General features: G+C 44.4%; 1 protein-coding gene across 1 annotated transcript in view; it reads right to left on the bottom strand.

The window, feature by feature from the left end:
- Positions 1–25,266, bottom strand: part of LOC126997872 (polycystin family receptor for egg jelly-like) — a 345,158-nt gene that overhangs the window by 314,760 nt on the left and 5,132 nt on the right. The window contains exon 2 of the mRNA XM_050859085.1: positions 22,134–22,253. Coding sequence (XP_050715042.1) covers positions 22,134–22,244 — 111 coding nt within the window. The 5' untranslated portion in view covers positions 22,245–22,253. The remainder of the gene's footprint in view (positions 1–22,133; positions 22,254–25,266) is intronic.

Genomic DNA, 25,266 nt, shown 5'->3' with positions numbered 1-25,266 from the left:
ACTGTACACAGTACTCTAGACGGGGTCGAACCAATGAATTATACAGTTTTAATATTACTTTTTCCGATTTATTATGAAAGGCTCGTCCGATGAAGCCAACCAATTTGTTTTCAGTTTTAACTACCTCTGAACAGTGCTGACCGGGCTTTAAATCGCTTGATATAGTGATTCCAAGATCCTTTTCTTTACTTACTGCAGAAAGTTGTTTGCCATTCATTACGTACCGAACGCGATTGTTATTTTTTCCGATGTGCAACACTTTACATTTGTCAACGTTAAATTTCATTTGCCATTGATTGGCCCAACGTGCAAGTCGATCTAGATCTGATTGTAAAGCTTCTTCGTCGAGTGTCGCAGTTACTTTACTAGCAATTTTTGTGTCAACAGTAAATTTTGATACTTTGCAAGTGAGCCCATCATCGATATCATTAACATAAATTAAGAAGCGCATGGGGCCAAGCACTGATCCTTGAGGTACGCCGCTTCTGACGTCGAGCCAGTTAGATGTAACACCGTTTAGAACTGCTCTCCGTTTCCGCTCAGAGAGCCAGTCCACAAGCCAATTGTGAATGTTACTCGAGATACCGTGCGCCAATAGTTTGCTGAGCAATCGTTGGTGGGGGACCTTATCAAATGTCTGTTGAAAATCCAGATATATGATATCTACTGATCTGCATTCATCGAACACCACAAAAATATAATGAAAAAAATCAAGTAAGTTAGTTAAACACGAACGTTTACTACGGAAGCCATGTTGCGAATTATTTATCATATTATTTTATTCAAAAAATTTCACCATATTGTCGCGAATGACAGTCTCCATTAACTTACAAACAATCGATGTCAGGCTAATTGGTCGATAGTTTCCTGGATGAGACTTGTCCCCCTTTTTGAAAATTGATGTGACATTTGCAAGTTTCCAATCCGACGGAACTTTTCCATCTGTTAAAGATTTATTGAATATGATGGAGAGCGGTTTGCAAATTTGATGTTTGATTTCTTTTACGTAAGACCCTAGGGGTAATTTTGTCTGGAACAGGAGCTTTGCTTACTTTAATCTTTTCAATTGTGCGTAAAATGTCACTTTCTACGATGAGCACGCCACTTAACATCTTTTCGGTCCTTCTAACCTCCGGTGGTTGAGGTGATAAACAATCTTCGTCGGTAAATACGGATGCGAAAACGTTATTTAGGATTGTAGCCATTTCATTTTCATTGTTCGTGTGGTTACCATTATCATTAACAAGCGGTCCGATACCACAAGTGAGTGACTTTTTATTATTTACATAGCTAAAAAATTCTTTAGGATTAGATTTATTCGTTTCCGCTATATATTCTTCAAGATTTTTCTTGCTTCGTTTTATTAATTTCTTGGTTTCGCGGCGAATTCTGTCCAACTCTAGTTTGTCAGCCTCACTCTGAGTTGATATGTATCTACTGTATACGCGTTTTTTAAGAGATAGGCTATTTTGAATTTCGTTATTCCACCATTTGGGTTTCTTCTTAAAAGCTGAACGTCTGTTTCAATAGGGTACGCATATGCTTATGGCATTGTTCAATATTGTGGTGAAGGCCCCCCAAGATTTATCAATATCTGTTTCCGCCGAGATTTCAGTCCAATCAGAATTATTTAGAACTGATCGGAGTCTTACGAAATTCGCTCTCTGATAATCAGGCACCTTTTATTTGCTAGGAGTTACTTTACTTTCTTTCATATTGATGCTGAATGTGATTGTTCGGTGATCGCTAGAACTAAAAATTGGACCAACATTTACTTCGTTAACAAGATCAGCTGTCGTTGAAAAGATAAGGTCAAGTATATTATTTTCCCGAGTCGGTTCTTGAACGTGTTGATGTAAATCACTTTCTAGTAAATTTGTGTACAGATCGAGCCCTGTATGACAGTTCAACGATTCACCTCATATTTTCACTGGCATGTTAAAGTCCCCAACAATTACTGCCTCGCAACTGCTACTTGTTTCTAATAATAATTCACTTAATGCGTGGTCAATATATAGAGTCTGCCTTGGCGGTCTGTAGATAAGTCCAATTACTATTTTACGAGATTTATTTTTGATTTCAATGAAGACCGTGTCTACGTTGGTTATAATATCTGTGTTCATGGATACTGGATGGAGAGAGTTGTGGATATAAAAGATAACGCCTCCACCCTCTCTGTTCACTCTTTCATGACTAAAGATGGTATAACCCGGTAATCTATATTCCGCAATGAAATCTCTATTTGAAGTGTCTATCCAAGATTCTGTGACTCCGATGATGTGGTAATGATTTGTAGCTGCGAGGACTTCTAAGTCTTCAAATTTGGTACGTAGGCTACGAGCGTTTACATAGCAAGCTTTAATGTGATTCGAGTCGGGGGTTTTGCGGGTTGAGTGCTCCCTTACGGTGGAGCTGCTGGTGTTCTCGCCTCCGCGTTTTTTGACTTTCGAAGAGCCCCTTTGTCACAGAGCAGCCTCCCGAAACGGGCTGCTCCAACAGGGTTTAAGTGGATGCCATCAGCAAGGAACTAGTCTGAATCGTAGTAAAAACTGTTCCACAAGTTAGCGAACTGGACGTTTTCTTGTGAGCAAAGGGACTGAAGTCTGTTGTTTGTGCTGAAGGCGTTACTGTAAAAGCTAGATTCGGCACCGACCCTCGGGAGAATTCCTGAGATTATGATGTTACTGGCATCCGTTTTACGTTTATACTGCTTGATCATGCGGCGGTATTTCTCAAGCAGTTCCTCAGAACGGGTTGTCTTTACGTCATTTGTTCCCGCGTGAATGACAAAGAGGGTGTTTCGGTCGGCATATCACGTGACATCATCGCACGTTGCGGTGATGTCGTCCAGTCTGGCACCTGGATAGCAGTAACGTTTTCTGCGGCCGTTTGATGAACGACCACAGAACTCAACCAGCTGGCCACGCACCATGGAGTCCCCAACTAGGCGAGTCTCGAACTCATCCTCCATGGTGTCTGCCAGCACCTGGAACCTACTGAAGGTAGTGGGGGTCAGTAAATCCTTGGTTGCCTGCTTCGGTTTGGCTCCATTTCTTACAGGTTGGAACCCAACATCCTGTGATGCAGGAAGAGAAGCGTTAAGTGGGGCAGGCTGGAAGTTGTCCTGTGAGGCAGGCTGGGAGTTACCCTGTGAAGCAGGCTGGGGGTTAGCCTGTGAGGCAGGCTGGGGGTCAGCCTGTGAGGCAGGCTGGCGGTTGTCCTGTGAGGCAGGCTGGGGGTTAGCCTGTGAGGCAGGCTGGGGGTTAGCCTGTGAGGCAGGCTGGGGGTTAGCCTGTGAGGCAGGTTGGGGGTTAGCCTGTAAGGCAGGCTGGGGGTTAGCCTGTGAGGCAGGCTGGGAGTCAACCTGTGAGGCAGGTAACACGTCCTCCCGTGAAGCAGGAGGGTCGTCTGGAGAGGGCACAGTCTCGGTGGAGGGCCTCTCCACCATCGATGGTGGAGTCACTGCCACATTACTTAAAACAAATTCATGAAGGGCTACGAATTTCTTTTCAAGATCGTTATGCTTGACTTTCAATTCAGTCACAGCCTTCTGAAGATGTAATCTTTGAACGCAGAGGCGGCAAGTTTTACTCAGCTGGAAGAACTGAGCTGCAAATCGTCCGGGACAGACGTCACATTTAAGGTACGAAGGCATTGTTAGAAATTTAAGCGAGTTAACAGTTTGGGCAAATATTAAAAGCGCTTTCGAAATAACTTAAATTGTGACCATAAATTGAATTGTATAAAAATTGTGCATGGAAATTAGATACTGCTGTGTTAGATGCCTCCAACACTGGGAGTTCGCTCCCACAGGGTCTTGAAAACGCCTCAAAGACCAATCGCTTGTCCTGAGCCTCGGTCACGAGAGAGACTTTCACAACCCGGCGCTTTTCAGCTATTGTCCTCGAAGTTTTGTCCCATAGAACGGGGCCGGCGTAGTCACACAGAGCAGAGCTGGCAAGGGAGGAGAAGAACCAGCAATTCGTTCCCACTTTCCGAAACGCCTAACCCAACTCTGCGACCCTTTCGAGGCCTCGCCAGTGGCACCTGTCACCAGGTGTTCTCCACCAACTCTAGAGAGTATCAGACGCCCTTCTGAGAGACCAAAAAGCTGAAACATTCCTTGAGTATAAGAAAAACCCTCAGAAACTCCACCTAGCCGGGAGAAACAACCTCAAATGGCCCACGGAAGCCATCTCTTTCAGGAGAAAACAAGAACCAGCTGTTATGCAGAATAGGGATGGGAGTACCGTCGATAGAGGGGAGGGACGGGGAGCTCACACCGACAACTGTTCCCAGGGAGGCTTTTTAGTGTAGAGGTCAGCCACACTCCTCTACACCGCAGGCCTAAATAATTAGGCACGGTCCAGCTGACTAGGACCCTGGAACTCCAGCCACTGTCTCATAAAGAGATCCTCTGCCTGCAGTCCAATCCACCACTGCTGCTGCCCAGAGGCTTCACCGTGACTCTGGCACGGGAGACAGATCAGGTATTACACCTTGTCCAAGGAGGAAGGAGGAGGAGGAGGAGGAGGAGGAAAATACTTGAAATACAGACAAAAAAGAGAAAGGAATTAAATTGAAGAAGAGGAAACACGAAGAAAAGGAAGAAGAGGAGGAGGAGGAGGAGGAGGAAGAGGAAAATACTTGAAATACAGACAAAAAAGAGAAATGAATTAAATTGAAGAAGAGGAAACACGAAGAAAAGGAAGAAGAGGAGGAGGAGGAGGAGGAGGAGGAGGAGGAGGAGGAGGAGGAAAATACTTGAAATACAGACAAAAAAGAGAAAGGAATTAAATTGAAGAAGAGGAAACACGAAGAAAAGGAAGAAGAGGAGGAGAAGGAGGAGGAAGAGGAAAAAGAAGAGGAAACACGAAGAAAAGGAAGAGGAGGAGGAGGAGGAGGAGAAGGAAAATACTTGAAATACAGACAAAAAAGAGAAAGGAATTAAATTGAAGAAGAGGAAACACGAAGAAAAGGAAGGAGGAGGAGGAGGAGGAAAATACTTGAAAAACAGACAAAAAAGAGAAAGGAATTAAATTGAAGATGAGGAAACACGAAGAAAAGGAAGAGGAGGAACACAAAGGAAGAACAAACAACAGCAGACCTGCTGGCCCTGACGAGGCTGTTTGTGACGAGCTACACTAACTATCAAATCAAAGGTGGAAGATGAAGGACAGCAAAGGCGAAGGCTAACCCCCCCCCCCCCCCCATCCCTCCAGCCAAAGTTGGCAGGAAAGGAAAAAGAACCATGCAGCACGGAAAAACTGCATGGAATTTATGTAGGAAAGAGGAAAGAACTACCATTACTGCTACCACTAACCGGGCGATAAAAGCGGACAAGGACACCAGTATTCGAAAGAATTTAACGTTATTACGACAATGAGTAATATCTTAGTTGCTGGTTGGATTCAAAATACTTGTCTAATCTATTCTTGAAGGCCGTAACTGTTGTACTATCAACGACAGTACCAATGAGCTGGCCATAACATCAGAACATCCAGTACCCTATCACTGAGGAATGGTGACATCTCGAGGAGACCTGATCTTCACAACCTTCATGAGGAGGCTGATGTCATTATATAGTTAATCACCTAGTGAAGTTTTCAGCCACAGGCGCCTCAAATATTCGTGTAGTTTGTGATGATACAGAGGTCTTCATCTTTCTGATATATTTCTGCCTCAAAGAGAAGCTGTCACGTGATGTGGTGATGGTGAGTCCAGTCGCTGGTTGAACAGTTATAGATATAAAGGCCACCGCCATTAAACACAAGGACATTACAGACTCTCTTCCTGGTATCCTTGCCATTAGTGGTTGTGACACTACATCAAACCCTTTTGGCATCGGGAAGGCTACGGCACTGAAACTTATGTACAGCGGGAGATCATTGAGGCTATTGGGACAGGAAGGTGCCGATCTGGATACCGTGGTATCTGAAGCTACATCCTACATTGCACCATGTTATGGTTCGAAGTGTGAGGGTAACATGTCTGATGCACGGTACATGATCTGGTCAACGAAAATGGCAAACCCAAAGATCTCTTGAACTCCACAGCTCAAATCACTCCTACTCACTTCGGATGCATTCGTGGAGCACGCCTACCGTGCCCATTATCAAACACTCGTTTGGAAGTCATCCCTGTCAGAGCAACCCCCTCCCTCCGCAGATACTGTACAGTTAGGCTGGACGAACACAGATGGTTATCTGCTCAACAGAATGCTACCTGAGGATGTGCATCTAGTACCCGTTGAAGTGTTTCAGATGGTCAACTGTGGATGTGCATCCAATAGCCCATATTCCAGTGGCAGATGTAGTTGTGTGGTTCTTGAAATGACGTGTTCGATGTACTGCAATTGTCACGCGGGGCCAGATTGTGACAATGTAAACAGCAGAGTAGGGTCATTACAGGTTGACAATGAAGAAAACTGAAGTATTTCTCAGGACTTATCAGCATCTTATGACTGTTTGGTGTTTCTTTGACAATTTGATGGTGTTCATTTTTTTTTTTTTACAGCAAAGGAGACGGCTCAAGGGCAACAAAAAGAGTGCAGAGAAAAAAAAAGCCCGCTACTCACCGCTCCCATAATACACAGAAGTAAAGAGTGGCCAAAAGCGAGGTCAACTTCGGGTGGAGAGGTGTCTTGATACACTCTTTTTGAAGGAGGTCAAGTCATAGGCAGGAGGAAATGCAGACAAAGGAAGGCTGTTCCAGAGTTTGCCAGTGTAAGGGATAAAAGAGTGAAGATGTTGGTTAACTTTTGCATAAGGGGTTTGGACAGTATAGGAATGAGCTAAAGTAGAAAGTCAAGTGCAGCGGAGCCGCGGGATGAGGGGAGGCATGCAGTTAGCAATTTCAGAAGAGCAGTCAGCATGAAATTATCGACAGAAGATAGAAAGAGAGGCAACATGGCGGCGGAGTTTAAGAGGTAGAAGACTGTCAGTATGAGGAGGGGAGTTGATGAGACGAAGAGCCTTTGACTCTACTTTGTCCAAGAGAGCTGTGTGAGTGGAGCCCCCCCACACATGTGATGCATACTCAATACGAGGGCGGACAGCATCTGTGCGGGGGAGAAAAACTGGCGGAGACGATACAGAACACCCAACCTCGAGGAAGCTGTTTTTGTGAGAGACGAGATATGGAGTTTTCAGTTCAGATTTTGAGTTAAGGACATACCGATGATGTTTAGTGTATGAGAAGGTAACAACTGAGTGTTGCTGAAGAATAGGGAATAGGTGTTTGGAAGATTGTGTCTAGTTGATAGGTGAACAAATTGAGTTTTGGGGGCGTTGAAGGACACCAGGTTCTTCTTGACACAATCGGAAATAATAATACGGTCTGAGATTAAGCGTTCTGCAGCCTCCAGCCTAAAATCGTCTAATTCCTGTTGAGTTGGCCGTCTATCAAAAGAAGTTGAGAAATGCAGAGTAGTCATCGGCGTAAGAACAGAGCCCTGAGTAACACCACTGCTGATAGGTTTAGGGGAAAAACACTGACCGTCTGGTACCACATTGATAGATCGATCAGAGAGGAAACTGGAGATAAAGGTACAGAGAGAAGTATAGAAACCGTAGGAGGGTAGTTTGGAAAGCAATGACCCTATCAAAGGCTTTTAATATGTCCAGCGCAACTGAGAAAGTTTCACCGAAACGGCTAAGAGAGGATGACCAAGGGTTATTTAAGAGAGCAAGAAGATCGCCAGTAGAACGCCCCTTGCGGAACCCATACTGGCGATGAGACAGAAAGTCAGAAGTGGAAAGGTGCTTTTGAATCTTCCAGTTAAGGATTGATTCAAAAGCTGTAGCTAGACAAGAAACTAAAGCTATAGGGCGGTATTTTGAGGGATTGGAACGGTCACCCTTCTTAGGCACAGGCTGTATGTAGGCGTACTTCCAGCAGGAAAGAAAGGTTGATTTTGATGGGCAGAGGCGAAAGAGTTTGACCAGGCAGGGTGTCAGCGTGGAAGCACAGTTTTTAAGGACAATAGGAGGCACTCCATCAGGTCCCTAAGCCTTCTGAGAGTTGAAGCCAGAAAGGGCATAGAAAACATCATTCTTAAGAATCTTAATAACAGACATAAAGGAGTCAGAGGGGGGATGAGTAGGATAAATATGCCCAGAATCGTCCAGAGTGGAGATGTTACAGAAAGTTTGATCGAAGAGTTCAGCCTTAAGAGTTAGATGAGACGGCGGTGCTGCCGTCAGGGTTAAGGAGAGGAGTTAAAGATGAAGAAGTGAAATTGCAGGAAATATTTTTGGCTAAGTGCCAGAAGAAAAAGCAAGGTCTTGACATTTCCTATGAATGAAAGAGGTTTGGGTAAGTCGAAGATTCGATTTGGCACGATTCAGGGCATAAATATAAAGATCATGGATAGCAGGAGTGCGAAGGCTTTGGTATCTTTTGTGAGCTGCCTCTCTATTTTTGAGAGCACGAGAAGAAGCGTGATTAAACCAAGGGTTTTTAGCAAGAGGAGTAGAGAAAGTACGTGGAATTTGTGCCTCCATTCCAGAGACAATCACCTCTGTGATGCGCAGGCACACACAGAGGGGTCTCTCTCCTGGAAGCAGTAATCATTCCACGGGAAATCGTAGAAGTACATCCTCAGGTCGTCCCACCGAGCGGAAGCACGCCTCTCCGGTGGGTAGAGAGGGTGTACAGGAGCGATAGTACAGGATACAGAAATAAGATTGTGATCGGAGGAGCTCAACGGACAAAGTAAGCAGAAGGGTTAGAGGTAAGGAAGAGGTCTAGTATGTTGTGCCTGTCTTCAAGACGGTCGGGAATACGTGTAGGGTGCTGAACCAACTGCTGCTGATCGTTGAAGACAGCAAAGTTGTAGGCTTGTTCACCAGGCTGGTCAGTGAAAGAGGATAAAAGCCAAAGCTGGTGGTGAACATTGAAATCTCCTAGGATGGAGATTTCACCGAAGGGAGTGGGTCAAGATGTGTTCCATTTTAAAGTTTAAGTAGTCAAAAAATATTACATAGTTAGTAGAGTTAGGTGAGAGATAGACAGCACAGATGTATTTGGTAACAGAATGACAATGAAGTCTTAGCCAGATGGAGGAAAATTCTGAAGAGTCAAGGTCGTGGGCACGAGTGTAAATGATGTCGTTGCGCATTTTTTAATATTTTTTTTTACAGCTTAGGAGACAGTTCAAGGGCGTAAAGAAAAATATAAAAAAAAGCCCGCTACTCACTGCTCCGGAATAGAGGTCAAAGGAGTGTCCAAAAGGAGAGGTCAATTTCGGGAGGAGAGGTGTCCTGAAACCCTCCTCTTGAAAGAGTTCAAGTCGTAGGCAGGAGGAAATACAGATGAAGGAAGATTGTTCCAGAGTTTACCAGCGTGACGGATGAAAGAGTGAAGATGCTGGTTGACTTTTGCATAAGAGGTTTGGACAGTAAAGGGATGAGCATGAGTAGAAAGTCGTGTGCAGCGGGGCCGCGGGAGGGGAGGAAGCATGCAGTTAGCAAGTTCAGAAGAGCAGTCAGCATGAAAATATCGATAGAAGATAGAAAGAGAGACAACATGGCGGCGGAATTTGAGAGGTAGAAGACTATCAGTATGAGGAGGAGAGCTGATGAGACGAAGAGCCTTTGACTCCACTCTGTCAAGGAGAGCTGTGTGAGTGGAGCCCCCACACATGAGATGCATACTCCATACGAGGGCGGACAAGGCTCCTGTAAATGGATAGCAACTGTGCGGGGGAGAAGAACTGGCGGAAACGGTATAGAACAGCCAGGTTAGAGGAAGCTGATTTAGTAAGAGATGAGGTATGAAGTTTCCAGTTGAGATTTTGAGTTAAGGATAGACCGAGGATGTTTAGTGTTGAAGAAGGTGATAGCTGGGTGTTGTCAAAGAATAGGGGATAGTTGTTTGAAAGATTGTGTCGAGTGGATAGGTGGAGAAACTGTGTTTTTGAGGCGTTGAAGGACACCAGGTTCCTCTTGCCCCCATCGGAAATAATAGTCAGGTATGAGGCTAAGCTTTATGTTGCCTCCAGCCTTGAATCGTTAAGTTCCTGTAGAGTGGGTCTACTATTAAAAGAAGTTGAGTAATGCAGAGTGGAGTCATCAGCGTAAGAATGGATAGAACAGTTCGTTCTGGAAAGATCATCAATGAACAACAGAAAGAGAGTGGGAGATAGGACAGAACCCTGTGGGACACCACTCTTAATAGGTTTAGGGAAGAACAGTGGCCGTCCACCACAGCAGAAATAGAACAGTCAGAAAGGAAACTGGAGATAAAGGTACAGAGAGAAGGATAGAAACCGTAGGAGGGTAGTTTGGAAAGCAAAGATTTGTGCCAGGCCCTATCAAAAGCTTTTGATATGTCCAGCGCAATAAGAACATAAGAACATAAGAACGCAGGAGTCTGCAAGAGGCCGGTAGGCCTGTACGAGGCAGCTCCTTTGACCCTAAGCTCCCGTGTATCTAACCCCACCTAATATCGCTGTCCATGAATTTATCTAGTCTATTTTTGAATGTGACAATTGTATTGGCACTCACCACATGACTGCTAAGCCTATTCCACTCATCCACCACCCTGTTAGTAAACCAATTTTTGCCTATGTCCCTGTTGAATCTGAATTTATCCAGTTTAAACCCGTTACTTCGTGTCCTACCCGGTTCTCTTACCAACAAAACCTTATGAATGTCTCCCTTATTAAAGCCCTTCATCCATTTATAAACCTCGATCATGTCTCCACGCACCCTTCGCCTTTCTAGAGAATGCAAGTTTAACTGTTTGAGTCTTTCCTCGTATGGCAAGTTTCTCAACCCCTGAATCATCTTAGTCATCCTCCTCTGCACCGATTCTAACATTTTGATATCCATTATATAGTAGGGTGACCAGAACTGAACCGCATAGTCAAGATGAGGTCTAACTAATGCTAAATATAGTTTGAGGAAGACTTCGGGGCTTCTGTTGCTTACGCTCCTTGAAATAAATCCCAGTACCCTATTAGCTCGATTTCTAGCTTGAATGCATTGTGCCCTTGGACGGAGATCAGAGCTCACTAAGACCCCTAAATCCCTCTCGCACCCTTTGCAATAGCAAAGGTTTCACCGAAACGGCTAAGAGAGAATGACCAAGAGTCAGTTAGGAAGGCAAGGAGATCACCAGTAGAACACCCCTTGCGGAACCCATACTGGCGATCAGATAGAAGGTTAGAAGTTGAAAGGTGCCTTTGAATCTTCCGGTTAAGGATTTATTCAAAAGCTTTAGATTGACAGGAAAGTAAAGCTATATGGCGGTAGTTTGAGGGATTGGAACGGTCACCCTTCTTAGGCACAGGCTGTACAAAGGCATACTTCCAGCAGGAAGGAAAAGTAGATGTTGATAGCCAGAGACGAAAGATTTTGACCAGGCAGGGTGTCAGCTCGGAAGCACAGTTATTAAGGACAATAGGAGGCACTCCATCAGGTCCCTAAGCCTTCTGAGAGTTGAGGCCAGAGAGGGCATAGAAAACATCAATTGGAAGAATTTTAATAACAGGCATAAAGGAGTCAGAGGGGGGATGAGTAGGAGGAATATGCCCAGAATCGTCCAGGGTGGAGTTCTTACAGAAAGTTAGAGCGAAGAGTTCAGCCTTAGAGACATATGACACGGCAGTGCTCCCGTCAGGGTTAAGGAGAGGAGGGAAAGAGGAAGAAGTGAAACTGGAGGAGATATTTTTGGCCAGATGCCAGAAGTCACGGGAAGAATTAGAAGAAGCAAGATGTTGACATTTTCTGTTAATAAAAAAAGTTTTGGTAAGTCGGAGTATAGATTTGGTACGATTCCGGGCTGAAATGTAAAGGTCAAAATTAGCGGGTGTTCGAAGGCTCTGGAACCTTTTGTGAGCTGCCTCTCTATCTTTAATAGCACGAGAACAAGCATGATTAAACCAAGGCTTTTTAGCATGAGGAGTAGAGAAAGAACGTGGAATGTATGCCTCCATTCCAGAGACAATCACCTCTGTGATGCGCTGGGCACACACAGAGGGGTCTCTCTCCTGGAAGCAGTAATCATTCCACGGGAAATCGGAAAAGTACATCCTCAGGTCGTCCCACCGAGCTGAAGCAAAGTGGAAGAAGCATCGCCTCTTCGGTGGGTCCAGAGGGTGTACAGGAGCGATAGGACAGGATACAGAAATAAGGTTATGATCGGAGGAGCCCAACGGAGAGAACAGTTTGACAGAGTAAGCAGAAGGATTAGACGTATGGAAGAGGTCTAGAATGTTGGGCCTGTCTCCAAGACGGTTGGGAATACGAGTAGGGTGCTGAACCAACTGCTCTAGGTCGTTGAGGAGAGAAAAGTTGTAGGCTTGTTTACTAGGCTGGTCAGTGAAAGAGGATGAAAGCCAAAGCTGGTGGTGAACATTAAAATCTCCTAAGATTGAGATTTCAGCGAAGGGAGAGTGAGTTCAAATAGTCAAAGAATTTTACATAGTAAGTAGAGTTAGGTGAGAGATAAACAGCACAGATGTATTTAGTAATAGAATGACAATGAAGTCTTAGCCAAATGGTAGAAAATTCAGAAGAATCAAGGTCGTGGGCACGAGAGCAAGTGATGTCGTTGCGCACGTAGGCGCAACATCAGCTTTGGATTGAAATTTAGGATAGAGATAGTAGGAGGGAACAGAGTAGAGGTTGCTGTCAGTAGCCTCAGAAACTTGTGTTTCGGTGAAGAAGAGAAGGTGGGGTTTAGAGGAGGAGAGACGGTGTTCCACAGAATGAAAATTAGAACGAAGACCGCGAATGTTGCAGAAATTGATAAGGAGGAGGTTCAAGGAGTCATCAGGACACCTCTTAAGTCGGCAGGAAGAAGGGGAGTCCTCCCCTTCCAGGGGCTTTGGATTGAAATTTAGAATAGAGATAGTAGAAGGGAACAGAGGAGAGATTGCTGTCAGTAGCCTCAGAAACCTGTGTTTCGGTGAGGAAGAGAAGGTGAGGTTTAGAGGAGAAATGGTGTTCCACAGAATGAAAATTAGAACGAAGACCGCGAATGTTACAGAAATTGATTAGAAAGAGGTTCAAGGAGTTATCAAGACACCTCTCAAGTCGGCAGCCAGAAGGGGAGTCCTCCCCGGGGGAATTTGTGCCCCTCCCCCCCCAGGCGGGGACTGCGATTGGCGGCCATTTTATTTTTGGCCCATAAAAAAATTCCTCAAGGGTGCCAAAGTAGCACCCGGCTGATTCTGGCTCAGGACATGCCAGAGTACCACAATCAACCATAAAACTTTATATATACCACAAAACACGCTTACCCCTCATATCCACTGGACTAACCACCACGGAAGAATATCTGAATTTACCCTAGCATTTTTCTGTGCTTTATAATGCATTGGCAGTTGTGTGTTACCTTTGAAACACCTGGCATCTAACCACAAATATCTCCTCCAATTTCACTTCATCTCTCCTTCCTCTCCTTAACCCTGATAGTGCGGTACGCTATGTACGAGAAACTGCTCCCGTAGGATTTAGGTGCTAAAATTGATTTTTTTGCTTTTTCAGCTTCTGTAGAGACCAGACTGTCAGAATCCGAAGGGGTTCAAATTTTCCCTACCCTCCACTACCCTTGGGGGGTCATTTTCCCTATGGGACCCCCCAAAATCGTCAGTGCGCCTATGCCGCTGAATTGATGAACAATTTTCATAATGTTAGTTTTGTTTTACAAGTTTCTCAGTGTGCCGAGTTTATTTATCACACTTTGAAAGCAATCGAACCACATCTAGGTCACTTTCTAGGTGTTAGGTCCTTTTTGACTCCCCCTCAAACTAAACGTCATTGCTCTTAAGTTTGTAATTCATTGACAAACGTTCCATCTTTTTTCAGATATGTGCATGATGTAGATATGGAGAAGATTCAAGGCTCACTAACAGATTGCTCACAACTGAAACTCTTGTGCTGGATGATGGTGAACTGCAAGTGCTAAGGAAGATGTCACAGGATATCAAAGTGTGTTTGATTTGCAAAGAGGGGGCATCCCCTGGCAAGAATCTACTAAATGATCCAAATATGCTAAAGGACCTTCTAAAGTGCTGCCAGGAGAGAGTGTCCCTAGGTCAAAGTGATATTCAGCACCTGACTGACCACTTGTCTGGCATGAATGAGCTGGAACTCAAATCTGTTTATTATCACAGCGAGTGCCGCAAACCCATCGTAAACAAGGGAATGATTGAACGACTCCGGGGAAAGCGATCCCGAACTGAATCTCCATACCCCAGTGCTAGTCGAGGACCTGGTCGCCCTTCAAGTGCAACAGGACTTGTGCGACCTAAACGTTCAAGGTCACTCCCAAAGGAGGAGGTGTGCATGTTTTCTTCCTGTGCTTTTTGCCCTGAGGGTGGATCAGAGCCGTTACACCGCGTACTTTCTGATGCAATGGGAATAACTCTGATTGAAGGGAAGCAGCTGACCACTGATGACACAGTCAGAATTTGCGTAGCCGATCTAGAGGAGCCCGGTGATGCTTCAGCTCTCGAAAAGTATTACCACAGGTCATGCTTGAGGTCAGCACAGCGCACATCTGCAAAAGCTGATCTTGGTAATGTGCCACTTATTCGCTCATTATGTGATGAACAGTTAGTCCTCGCCATACAAAACACTCTTACAGACGATGATGTTACGCTCAACATGGCTGAGGTGAATGACGCTTACTTGTCAATCTTAGATAGATATAACGTAGATGTTAATGAGACTAAAAACTATCGCAAGTATCTGAAGGTTGATAACTGGGCGGCTTCCAGGTGTTCAGTTTGTCAGCTCAGTGCGAAGGAATGAGCCAGAAAATCTTGTCCTTTCAGAAGCAGTTAGTAAAGCTGTAGACCTTAGGCTTTCAGTGATGGATAATGGTGAGATAGTTAGTAACCTTGTGAATGCTGCTAGCCTGCTACGGAAGAGATGATATCAAAGCGGGGTTGGTCATTCACAGGTAGCTTTGATAACTTCGACAATCCCTCTTTGCTACAATTTTTTCTGAGCCACCTCCTTTTCGGCAGTCATGTGAGCAAGGTGTCTGGAGTGCGGGAGGAAGAGGTTGACAAGACAGTCGATGTTGCATGCCAGTTTTTGGTCCAGAATACTCGCACTGATCGTCAGGTGAAGCATGAACCAAAGACTGATAAAACTTTCCGGGAAACTGTCCAAACACCTCTCTCAATTGGACTGCCTCTTGCTATCCATTCAAGAGTACGTGACAAGAACCTTGTCCAGACCCTCTCAGATGTCTACATCGGGAGTGACTACAAGAAGATCCTTGAGTTAGAAAAAAATGTTGACCAGTGTGTTCTTCAACGAATGAAGAATGCGGGCGGATTCTGTCTCCCTGATTTTATCAAGAAAAATGAGAACATCTGGTTTGCTATAGACAACATCGATCTGTTGGAGGACACGCCAACAGGACAGGGAACATTCCATGGCACAGTCATTGTAATCAACCAGCAGGATGTAGATGGACAGCCTATGAATGAACCACTCGTTATACCGCAGAAGATGCCACCACAAGCTCCTCTTAAATTTGAAGTGCAGCTGCAGCAAGAGCCGATCATCAAGACAACTCCATTAAGATTCAAAGACTACAAGATTGGCAAGCGTAATTACCTTCTCTCCACAGACTTCACTCACACCTGGGCCCTTGCCAACTACCTTGCAACTGATGACGATGGGGAGAAAACCTTAGCTGAACCTCAGACAGCACAGATAGACACACAGGACAATGAAGAGTCTGAAGCTTTGAGGGACAGGGGTCAATCTGGTTCAGTTTTGTCAGTCAGAGGACAAATGCGTAAACCAGAGAAATTGGCAAAGGAAGATGTGATGCCAACTTGGGCTGCAACTAAGTCCCTGCTGATATCACAGTCCTCTGACAGCCATGACCATGTGCGAACTAACACAGAGGTGATTGCTCCATTGTTCAAGACCTCACCAACAGATTATGGGACCCTCTATACTGCCCTGCAGTTAACACAGGGTATCTCGGCCATCGTTGTTGGTCCTCAGAGACGGACACTAATAACGCTTGATCTGGACCTTTATGCTCGTGCACTGAAAATACAGCAGTCAACTGGCAACACCAACTGGATACTAAGAGCTGGTGTCCTCCACATTGCATTTGCTGCCCTGCATGCACTTGGTAAAACGATTGACGGAAGTGGCCTTGACACCTGCGCGATTGAAAGTGGTGCATACACATCAGCTGCTCTCCGAGGATTTTGGTGGCAAAGCTTATAAGCGAGGCATTGAGTACCATATCACAACCAGTCTAGCAATTATGATGTTGCAGTTTGATGCCATCTTGTCGACAATCCAAAAAGGTCAAGTTCAAATCAAGTGCATTGCTCTCAAGGACAAACTTCACGAACGCAACCCAGAGATGGCAAAGACCTTTGAAGAAATCCAGTCATGGTATGCAGGAAATATCAAGCCATGTGAAGATGACAAAGGCATTGGCGAGTTTGCTCAGTTCCTGTTACAATACCTTGGCCAAGTGGAGATTCTTCTTCACCTCATCAGCTGTTGTCGCTCAGGTGACTGGGAAGGTTACCTGGTATCTTTAGAGAATATCATCAAGTATTTCTTTGCCCGTGATCTCCTTAACTATGCTCGACTTATGCCTGTTCACCTAGCACAAATGAATGCGCTTGAAGAAGATGACCCAGAGACGTGGGATGCCTTGAAGTCTGGTGCCTTTGTTGTGGCAAAATCGGAGATACCCTTCACCCGTCTCTTCACCGATCAGGCTCTTGAGCAGGAGATAAAGACGCTAAAGGGACATGGTGGCATGGTTGGACTCAGTAGAGATGAAGCAGCTCTGGATCGACTAGTCACTACCACACCTCATCTGGCTCGTCTAGTGAATCAGTACCTCAATGGATTCCCCAAAGTTTCCAGATCTTCTGTGAGGAAAGAACATTATCAGCTCTCAGGAGAGATTGCTCTGAGATCAAGAGCAAATGCTCTTAAGATTAGACAGCAAATCGAGCTGCACTGTGAAGGCAATCCATTTAAAGTAAACACACCATTGAAGAGTCTGGCATCGTCAGCGCTTGTGTCAAATGAGGCAAAACAAGACATTCTGCAATTCACAGAGAAGGGACAGAAGTGCTTTGAGGAGTTCGTTTCTCAGCGGTTAATGTCAACATCCAGTGTCTCTCTGGGACAAGATGAATAAACTCAAACTGAAGGCCTTCTCTAACTGGATGGAAAAAGTAAAAGTACGAGTAGGGGATAAGGTCGTCAAGTTGCTGGAAGAGCGTGAATTGCTTGGGCGATTTCTTATCATTCAAGCCAGCAGACCAAGTTTAGTACCAAAACTTGAGGAGACAATAGGGGAATATGAAATGTCTACCATGCCTCGGTCCCTCTGCGCTGTTGATGGGTCACTATTCATCCCAACAGACAAAGCAAGTTTCATGCATGCTGTTGAAGACGCCAAAACAGAGCCCCAAGATGATGCACTACAGCCAGAGCTCCTACACGAGCCAGATTCATCAATCAATGTTCTAATAGTTGATGCGATGGGTGTGCTTCAGGGGATGAAAAAGACACCATCCATGCTGAAGCTGTCAGATCTTCAGGATGCATTCAACAAACGTATTGAAAAGATGATGGCTAACTATGATGAGGGTCGAGTTGTGTTTGATAGATACATTGACCAGTCATTAAAAAATAAAACTCTGCGGAAGAGAGCAGCTACTTCTGTAGAATATGAAATCCACCCAGAGATGAAACTAACTATGTCCATAAAGGAACTCCTATCTGCATCATCAACAAAGAAAAAGCTCACATGCATGCTTGGCCAGGGACTGCTTGAATACTTCCCAAGGGAGAGCTCTTTCCTGCTGGTCGTTGTGTACGATACTGTTATCAAGGGACATGATTTTGAGGAAGCACACACACATGAAGAGGCTGATACCTTGATTCCTCATCAGGTCCTCGCTTCTGTGTCTAATGGTATCATGCGCAAACTGTGCGTTTGGTCTCCAGATACAGATGTACTGCTGCTGCTGCTTGACCTGGTATCTTGCGGACGCATTGCTGCTCCCACTTGCCTGAGGTTTGCAACTGGTATGGGCACCAAGGCACGAGAGATCGATGTACTTGAACGATTAAAAGTAATTGGCCGCCATAAATGCCAAGGCCTTCTTGGACTCCACAACTTCTCTGGTGCTGACTGGGGAGGCAAATTTGTTGGAATCCCCAAAAAGAGATGGATCGATGCCTACCTCAAGCTTGAAGATGATGATCAAGCCATAAGCTGTTTCAAAGAACTCGGGGAACGCTGCATTCCTGCAGAGCTTGAGAGCAATGAGCTTCCTGCTCAAGTCAAGGGTTTGGAGCATTTTGTGTGTCATGTCTATAGTTTGAAGGGTCCAATATCCTTGCCATCTTTAAGATGGGAACTATTTCGGTCAAAGAACTTAGAGGGCGAGATGCTACCTCCTACTCGTGCCACATTGTTGCCGCATATTCTCCGCGCCAACTACATGACTATGCGAGATAAATCATACCAGACCAACTGCCCAGAACTTCCTCCTCTTGAAGAGAATGGATGGACTCTGGAAAAAGGACTGTACGTTCCAGTTAGATGTCTTGCGCTTCCTGCCCCAAAGGGAGTAATTGAACTCATCAAATGTGGATGTAAAACAGGATGTCAAGGGCGATGTAGTTGCTCTAAAAATGGTTTGCCTTGCACTCCTCTTTGCAAATGCTATGGCGGAGACTGTGTGAACACAATTCTGGAGAAAATACGAGAAAGTGACTCTGATGAGGATTAGACTACCCTGATTTTGTGTAGACAGAGAGCAAGGAACAATAGTGTAGAATTTAATGTAATCCGTAACTAAGTGACCAAAATATTGCTACAGGCAATGCGACTACGTCAATGACATTTAAAGTGAATCTAAAGTCTGGCTAAACCTAGATGTAGGGTCATATCAAAGGAATGTGGGTGATGCCTTTTGTAGGAAACATGGCATGGATTTGTGTTGTCTAATATAGGCCAATATAATCCCATTTTTGAGGGTCTCTAAAGCTATCGAATTCAGGTGGTTTTCCTTACCTTGCTTGTGGTTGAAATGAATACTGGATTTCTATACCAGATGTTCTTTTTACCCATGTCTAGGTTTAGCCTGACTATAATTAAAAAGTGGTATTTTGACTGTAATGTACCTATATGACTAACTTTGTTAAAGCCAATAAAGGTCACCCTGTGGTAATTTTATTAAAGTGATGCTGAGTTGACACAAAGTTTATTCCTCATTTAAATGCCATCCGGTGAACCGGAAGTCTGTTTAGGGCACTTCCGGTTGATCTGAAAGTAGCATAATCTAGCTCCTGTCACTTTAAAACCTATAAAACAACTCTTCCATTACTGAAATCGGTCAATAAACAGTGGAAATAGGGACATAGTCCATTCCAGGGGGGCCAAAACGGAAGTGACCCCCCAAAAAGGGTGGGAGGGGTAGGAAAATTTGAACCCCTTCATTTTCTGAAAGTCTGGTCCCTACCGAGTCCAAACAAGCAAAAAAATCAATTTTAGCAACCAAATCCTACGGGAATACATAGCGTACCGCACTATGACGGCAGCACCGCCGTCTCATCTATCTTTAAGGCTGAAATCTTCTCTCAAACTTTCTGTAAAAAAATCCACTCTGGACGATTCTGGGCATATTCATCCTACTCATTCCCCCTCTGACTCCTTTGTGCCTGTTATTAAGATTCTTACGAATGGTATTTTCTATGCCCTCTCTGGCCTCAAATCTCAGAAGGCTTAGGGACTTGATGGAGTGCCTCCTATTGTCCTTAAAAACTGTGCTTCCGTGCTGACACCCTGCCCAGTCAAACTCTTTCGCCTCTGCCTGTCAATATCTACCTTTCCTTCCTCCTGGAAGTATGCCTTCATACAGCCTGTGCCAAAGAAGGGTGACCGTTCCAATCCCTCAAACTACCGCCCTATAGCTTTACTTTCCTGTCTATCAAAAGCATTTGAATCAATCCTTAACCGGAAGATTCAAAAGCATCTTTTTTAACTTCTGACCTTCTATCTGATCGCCAGTATGGGTTCCGCAAGGAGCGTTCTACTGGCGATCTTCTTGCTCTCTTAACTGACTCTTGGTCATCCTCTCTTAGCCGTTTCGGTGAAACTTTCTCAGTTGCGCTAGACATATCGAAAGCTTTCGATAGAGTCTGGCACAACTCTTTGCTTTCTAAAGTACCCTCTTTCTGATTATATCCCTCTCTCTGTCCCTTTATCTCCAGTTTCCTTTCCGGCCGTTCTATCTCCGCTGTGGTAGACGGTCACTGTTCTTCCCCTGAGCCTATCAACAGTGGTGTCCCACAGGGCTCTGTCCTATCACCCACTTTCTTCCTGTTATTCAGCAACGACCTTTCCAAAACAAACTGTTCTGTCCACTCATACACTGACGACTCCACTCTGCATTATTCAACTTCATTTAACAGAAGACCCTCTCAACAGGAAATCCAAGACTCCAGACTGGAGGCTGCAGAACGCTCAACTTCAGACTTTGCTATCATTTCCGATCGGGGTAAAAGGAACCTTGTGTCCGTCAATGACACAAAAAACCAATTTCTCCACCTATCAACTCGACGCAATCTTCCAAACACCTGTCCCATATTCTTTAACAAGACTCAGCTGTCACCTTCTTCAACACTAAACATCCTCGATCTATCTTTAACTGGAAACTTCACATCTCTCACTAAATCAGCTTCCTCGAGGTTGGGCGTTCTGTATCGTCTCCACTAGTTCTTCTCCCCCGCATAGTTGCTATCCATATACAATGACCTTGTCCGCCCTTGTATGGAGTATGCATCTCACGTGTGTGGGGGCTCCACTCACATAGCTCTCTTGGACAGAGTTTAGTCTAAGACTCTTCGTCGCATCAGCTCTCCTCCTCTTACTGATAGTCTTTTACCTCTCAAATTCCGCCCCCATGTTGCCTCTCTTTTATCTTCTATCGATATTTTCACGCTGAATGTACTTCTGAACTTGCTAACTGCATGCCTCCCCCCCTCCCGCGGCCTCGCCGCACACGACTTTCTACTCAGGTTCATTCCTTTACTGTCCAAATCCCTTACGCACGAGTTAACCAGCACTTTCAGTCTTTCATCCATCACGCTGGTAAGCTTTGGAACAATCTTCCTTTATCTGTATTTCTTTCTGCCTAGGATTTGAACTCTTTCAAGAGAAGGGTATCAGGACACCTCTCCTCCTGAAATTGACCCATCTTTCGGCCACTCCTCTTAACTCTTTTTTAGGAGCAGTGAGTAGCGGGCTATTTTTTTTTTCCCTTGAGCCGTTTCCTCTGCTGTAAAAAACAAACAAACAAACTATATAATAAAAAAATATAGTCCCTTGTTTTGCCTGAAGCTATGAGCCACGTTTTCCTTTATACTTGACAGAATCGTCCGTGGCAAACACCGCCAATGTGCATTATAAATATTCCCACTAGATTCAGCAAATTCATCTACAAAGTCACTGGTAGGCTAGACACTGGCTTAGCAGACTGCTGCTTACCGGAAAGGGTAGTTTACGTATCCCGTGTCATATTTTGAAGCGAAATAACCATCCGAGAGAGAACGCATACATTGCTTCAGTGCATAGTTTGTCTCTGATTTCAAGTGCCGTTTCGTTCAAGGGTAGCCCAGTAAGAGGACCACTTGACCTTTGCAGACAGAGTCACTCATGTAACGCCTGATCCAACGCGTTCATATTCGACCCTGTTGTTTATGGCGCCTTGGCAGATTTACCCTTCAAAACAAATTTTCTGAGCTGCTTAGACTGAGCTCTGATGGCGTAAAGAATAATGGATTCTGCATTAAACTCCCCCATAAAAGCTACGCGTATATTTCCTTCATCCAGCCTTTCAACTATTATATGTAGAGATTTTTTTGTCAGAATAAGCACAACGGGTTTCCTTTTCTCTGGGAGGAGCTACTGAGGATAAAACACTGAGAGGGTCCTGTCAAACACTTGGGGCATCCGGAAACACGGGGTCCGGATATTCAGAGTTGTACTGTGCATAGAGGTTACCCCATATTATTTATACACCATCTGAAGCAGCTTCCAAGAAGAAATGGAAGGAAAAACACTTTTTTCACCGTTACGCCACATATACTTAATTAACTTACCTGAAAATCCATTGTCCAGTAACTCTCATTCACAAGCGCTTTTGAGTTTAATCCTGTAAAATCTGTAACTGGCTTTGCAGCGGGCTTGGTGCAGGTCCAAGAAGGTCCCATGGCTGTCACCTGTCAGTAAAAATATTAAAGTCATTAGAGAGAGAGAGAGAGAGAGAGAGAGAGAGAGAGAGAGAGAGAGAGAGAGAGAGAGAGAGAGAGAGAGAGAGAGAAAGAATGAATTACAAGATGTTTAGACTACATACTCTATAATCCAGATTTGTTGGAATCCAGATTTGTTGGAATGCAGTGCCCCCAGGGCACTGCATCCCTGCCTTAGCTAACATCAGGGTGCAGGAGGTGGTGGTGAAGGATGTTCTACAATTTCAATTTTCAATTTCAAACGTGTTGCGCTTCATCAGTGGGAGTTTATTCCATTCTCGTGCTATAACGTTGGTGAACATTAAATAGTTGCCAGTCTGAATTCAACTGTATAAAACTAGGTTTAGCGTCATTGTTTATTATTTGTAGACGCACATAATTTAGATTTATCAACATTAGTTAAAGCATAAAGCATTTTACAATTTTAGATAATTTTTCCTCAGGCAATTTATATAAAAGACTAAGTTAAAAACATAACAGGCTTTCCCCAAAGTTTGTTGGACAAAGTGGAGATTATCTTGGTTGTATTAGATAGAACCCTTTCTGATTTAAGAATGTATTTTGCTTGGTGGGGAGGTCAAAACTGTACTTCATCGTCTAAGTAAGATCTAACTAAACTACTGTGTAGTGCTAGTATAACATCTTACTTTTTAGATGACAAGTTTGTGTTAATGATGCCCTGTTTTCTCTGTTTGGTGCCTTACATGCCCTACCTCCTAAAGGTTGGGCTGAGATCCTGATGGCTCATTTCGACTTAGCCAAGATTTTGTACATCGAGGTGATGACACGTACAGTGACCCAATCATGACTGATATTGCTTTTCGCTCCAAGTCGATTTCCTGTTTAAGATCTTGACTTACATGGCGGAACCGACCCTCTTGGTATGTTTTCTATGTTCCCTATGGAAACTTCTGCTGTTTTGGTTCTAAAACTGAGTATTTTTTTAGATGTCCTATCTGTTCTTGGAGGTTTCCCTCGTGCCGCGAATTTTGCACCGATTGCCAAAGTGTCTCCATATCTTGACATTCGTGAATACCGTTGGATCTCGATAACTCCAATCTTGTCAAAAGTCTTCAAGGATATGGTGTTGGCTCGTCTTCCGTGTTTCTTTGAAGGCTCCTGCTTGCTGGCTGACATTCACTTCGCGTATAACCATAAAGGTCTCGGGGCAGCTGATGCTCTTCCGACTATCTCCTACGAACTCCAGTCTGTTCTCGACTGTGGATACAAGGGGTGAGTGGTGCAGCTAAATTTGTCAGCAGTATTTGACCGTGTCAACCCTGTTGTGGAAGTTTAAGAACATCTGGATTGGTGAATTGGTGCTGTACACTGTCATGCATTTTTTAAGGGGGCGTACACCGTATTGGTGTCGATGGCTGCTTCGGTTACAGGCGCGAGGTGCACTATGGCATTCCCCAAGGTAGCGTCTAATGTCTAATGCCGTTCAACATTTACAATACGGATATATTCCCCACAACGAGTAACCCTTTGTACGGCTACGTGGATGACATGACCCTAAGTGCTGTAAGTCAACGATTATCAAAGTGTGGTGCGCGCACCCCTGGGGGTGCGTGAGCTGATCACTAGTGGTGCGTTAAGAGAAAAAATAATGTAATGGCAGATTTTATATCTAATTAAAATTTCAAACATCATTAACTACCATTGTTTTAAAACTAACGTATGCTGTACGCATCAGCGGAGTTGTCTGTTCTTTGTTTGAAACTTACCCAGACTCTGAGCACATTCATTCACCCCCCAGGTACATTTTCGTTCAGTTTTGATAGACATCGCTCAGAGCCTCATACTTTGCGAGCACAAAACTAGTAAAAAATGGTCAAAATTTCAGGAAATCGACGGGACATTAGTACTGCTCAAATCATAGCGGAAGTTCGTTGACTCGGTCACAGCCTGGGAGGTGGTCCGTGTCCTGAAAAGTTTGGGAACCGCTGCTGTAAGTGAATCGATCAACGATAATGACGGTGCGTGAGGTGGAACATGAAAGTGAATTCGTCAAAGTCCAAGTGTCTTCTTGTTTTATGCATATCCCACGCTGTGGTACTCAGGAATGATCAAAACATACATTGAAACGTCACATTAGGTCGCTGGTTAGCTCAGCTTCGCACAAGTTCGGTAAACTCAGTAAGGCTTACAGCATTTTTCGTGATCCATCTCTGTCAGTTGCTTCGGTTGTTTTATTGTTCCTCTACTTGAGATTTGTGCACGGGTGTGGTCCTCACCTGCTGCTTGTTGCACCTCCATGATAGTTGTGCATACCGCTAGTTTTCCCTATGATGGATAGATCTTGGGCGATTTGTCATCGTCGCATTGTCAACAGTGAATGCATATTTTAAAGATACGATCAACCCCTTCCAGCCGTTGCATTGCTCGTTTCCACGGCTGTATGCGCCACCCAGGAATACGCGACTCGCCTTGCACCCGACTTGACTCAACTTGCAGTTAATAAAGGAAAAATTGTATGACTGAAAAAGTAGTTTACAGTGGACAAAATACAATAAAAATACCAATCGCCCATCAATTACTCCCTCTTCTGTCATAGGACCCACTGAGGCAATATGACGTCACCTCTCCTGTGGACTAACATACTTGTTATGATTAGATTTTGGGTTAGAGCAGACTGCCCGCTCCGACACGTTCGAACCCGTTTTCTCCGTGCACGTCTACACTTTTTTCAACGGTATGATTCTTTGAGCGGGTAGGCGCCGGTAGCCCGCGCTGGTAAACTTGCTTTCTCTGTGTGCGCACCCTATATGATGCTCATAATATGGGTTGATGTTATTTGTTGTTGTGTTTACTATAGTTCTTTTTTTATTTTTTTTAGTGCTGTGTATTTTAAGATATTTATTACCCTTCCCCTCTGTTGATTAAAATAATCTTTTGAATTGGTCTTCTTCTTTCCTTTTCTCATCGTTTTCACTTTCACTTTTTTCTTTCTCGGCATCTTAGGCGTTTGGGGGTTGCTAAG

Source organism: Eriocheir sinensis, chromosome 13 (genome assembly GCF_024679095.1).
Source record: "Eriocheir sinensis breed Jianghai 21 chromosome 13, ASM2467909v1, whole genome shotgun sequence".
Taxonomy (NCBI): domain Eukaryota; kingdom Metazoa; phylum Arthropoda; class Malacostraca; order Decapoda; family Varunidae; genus Eriocheir; species Eriocheir sinensis.
Note: the sequence above shows the minus strand (reverse complement) of the source record. Positions and strands in the feature narration are given on the sequence as shown.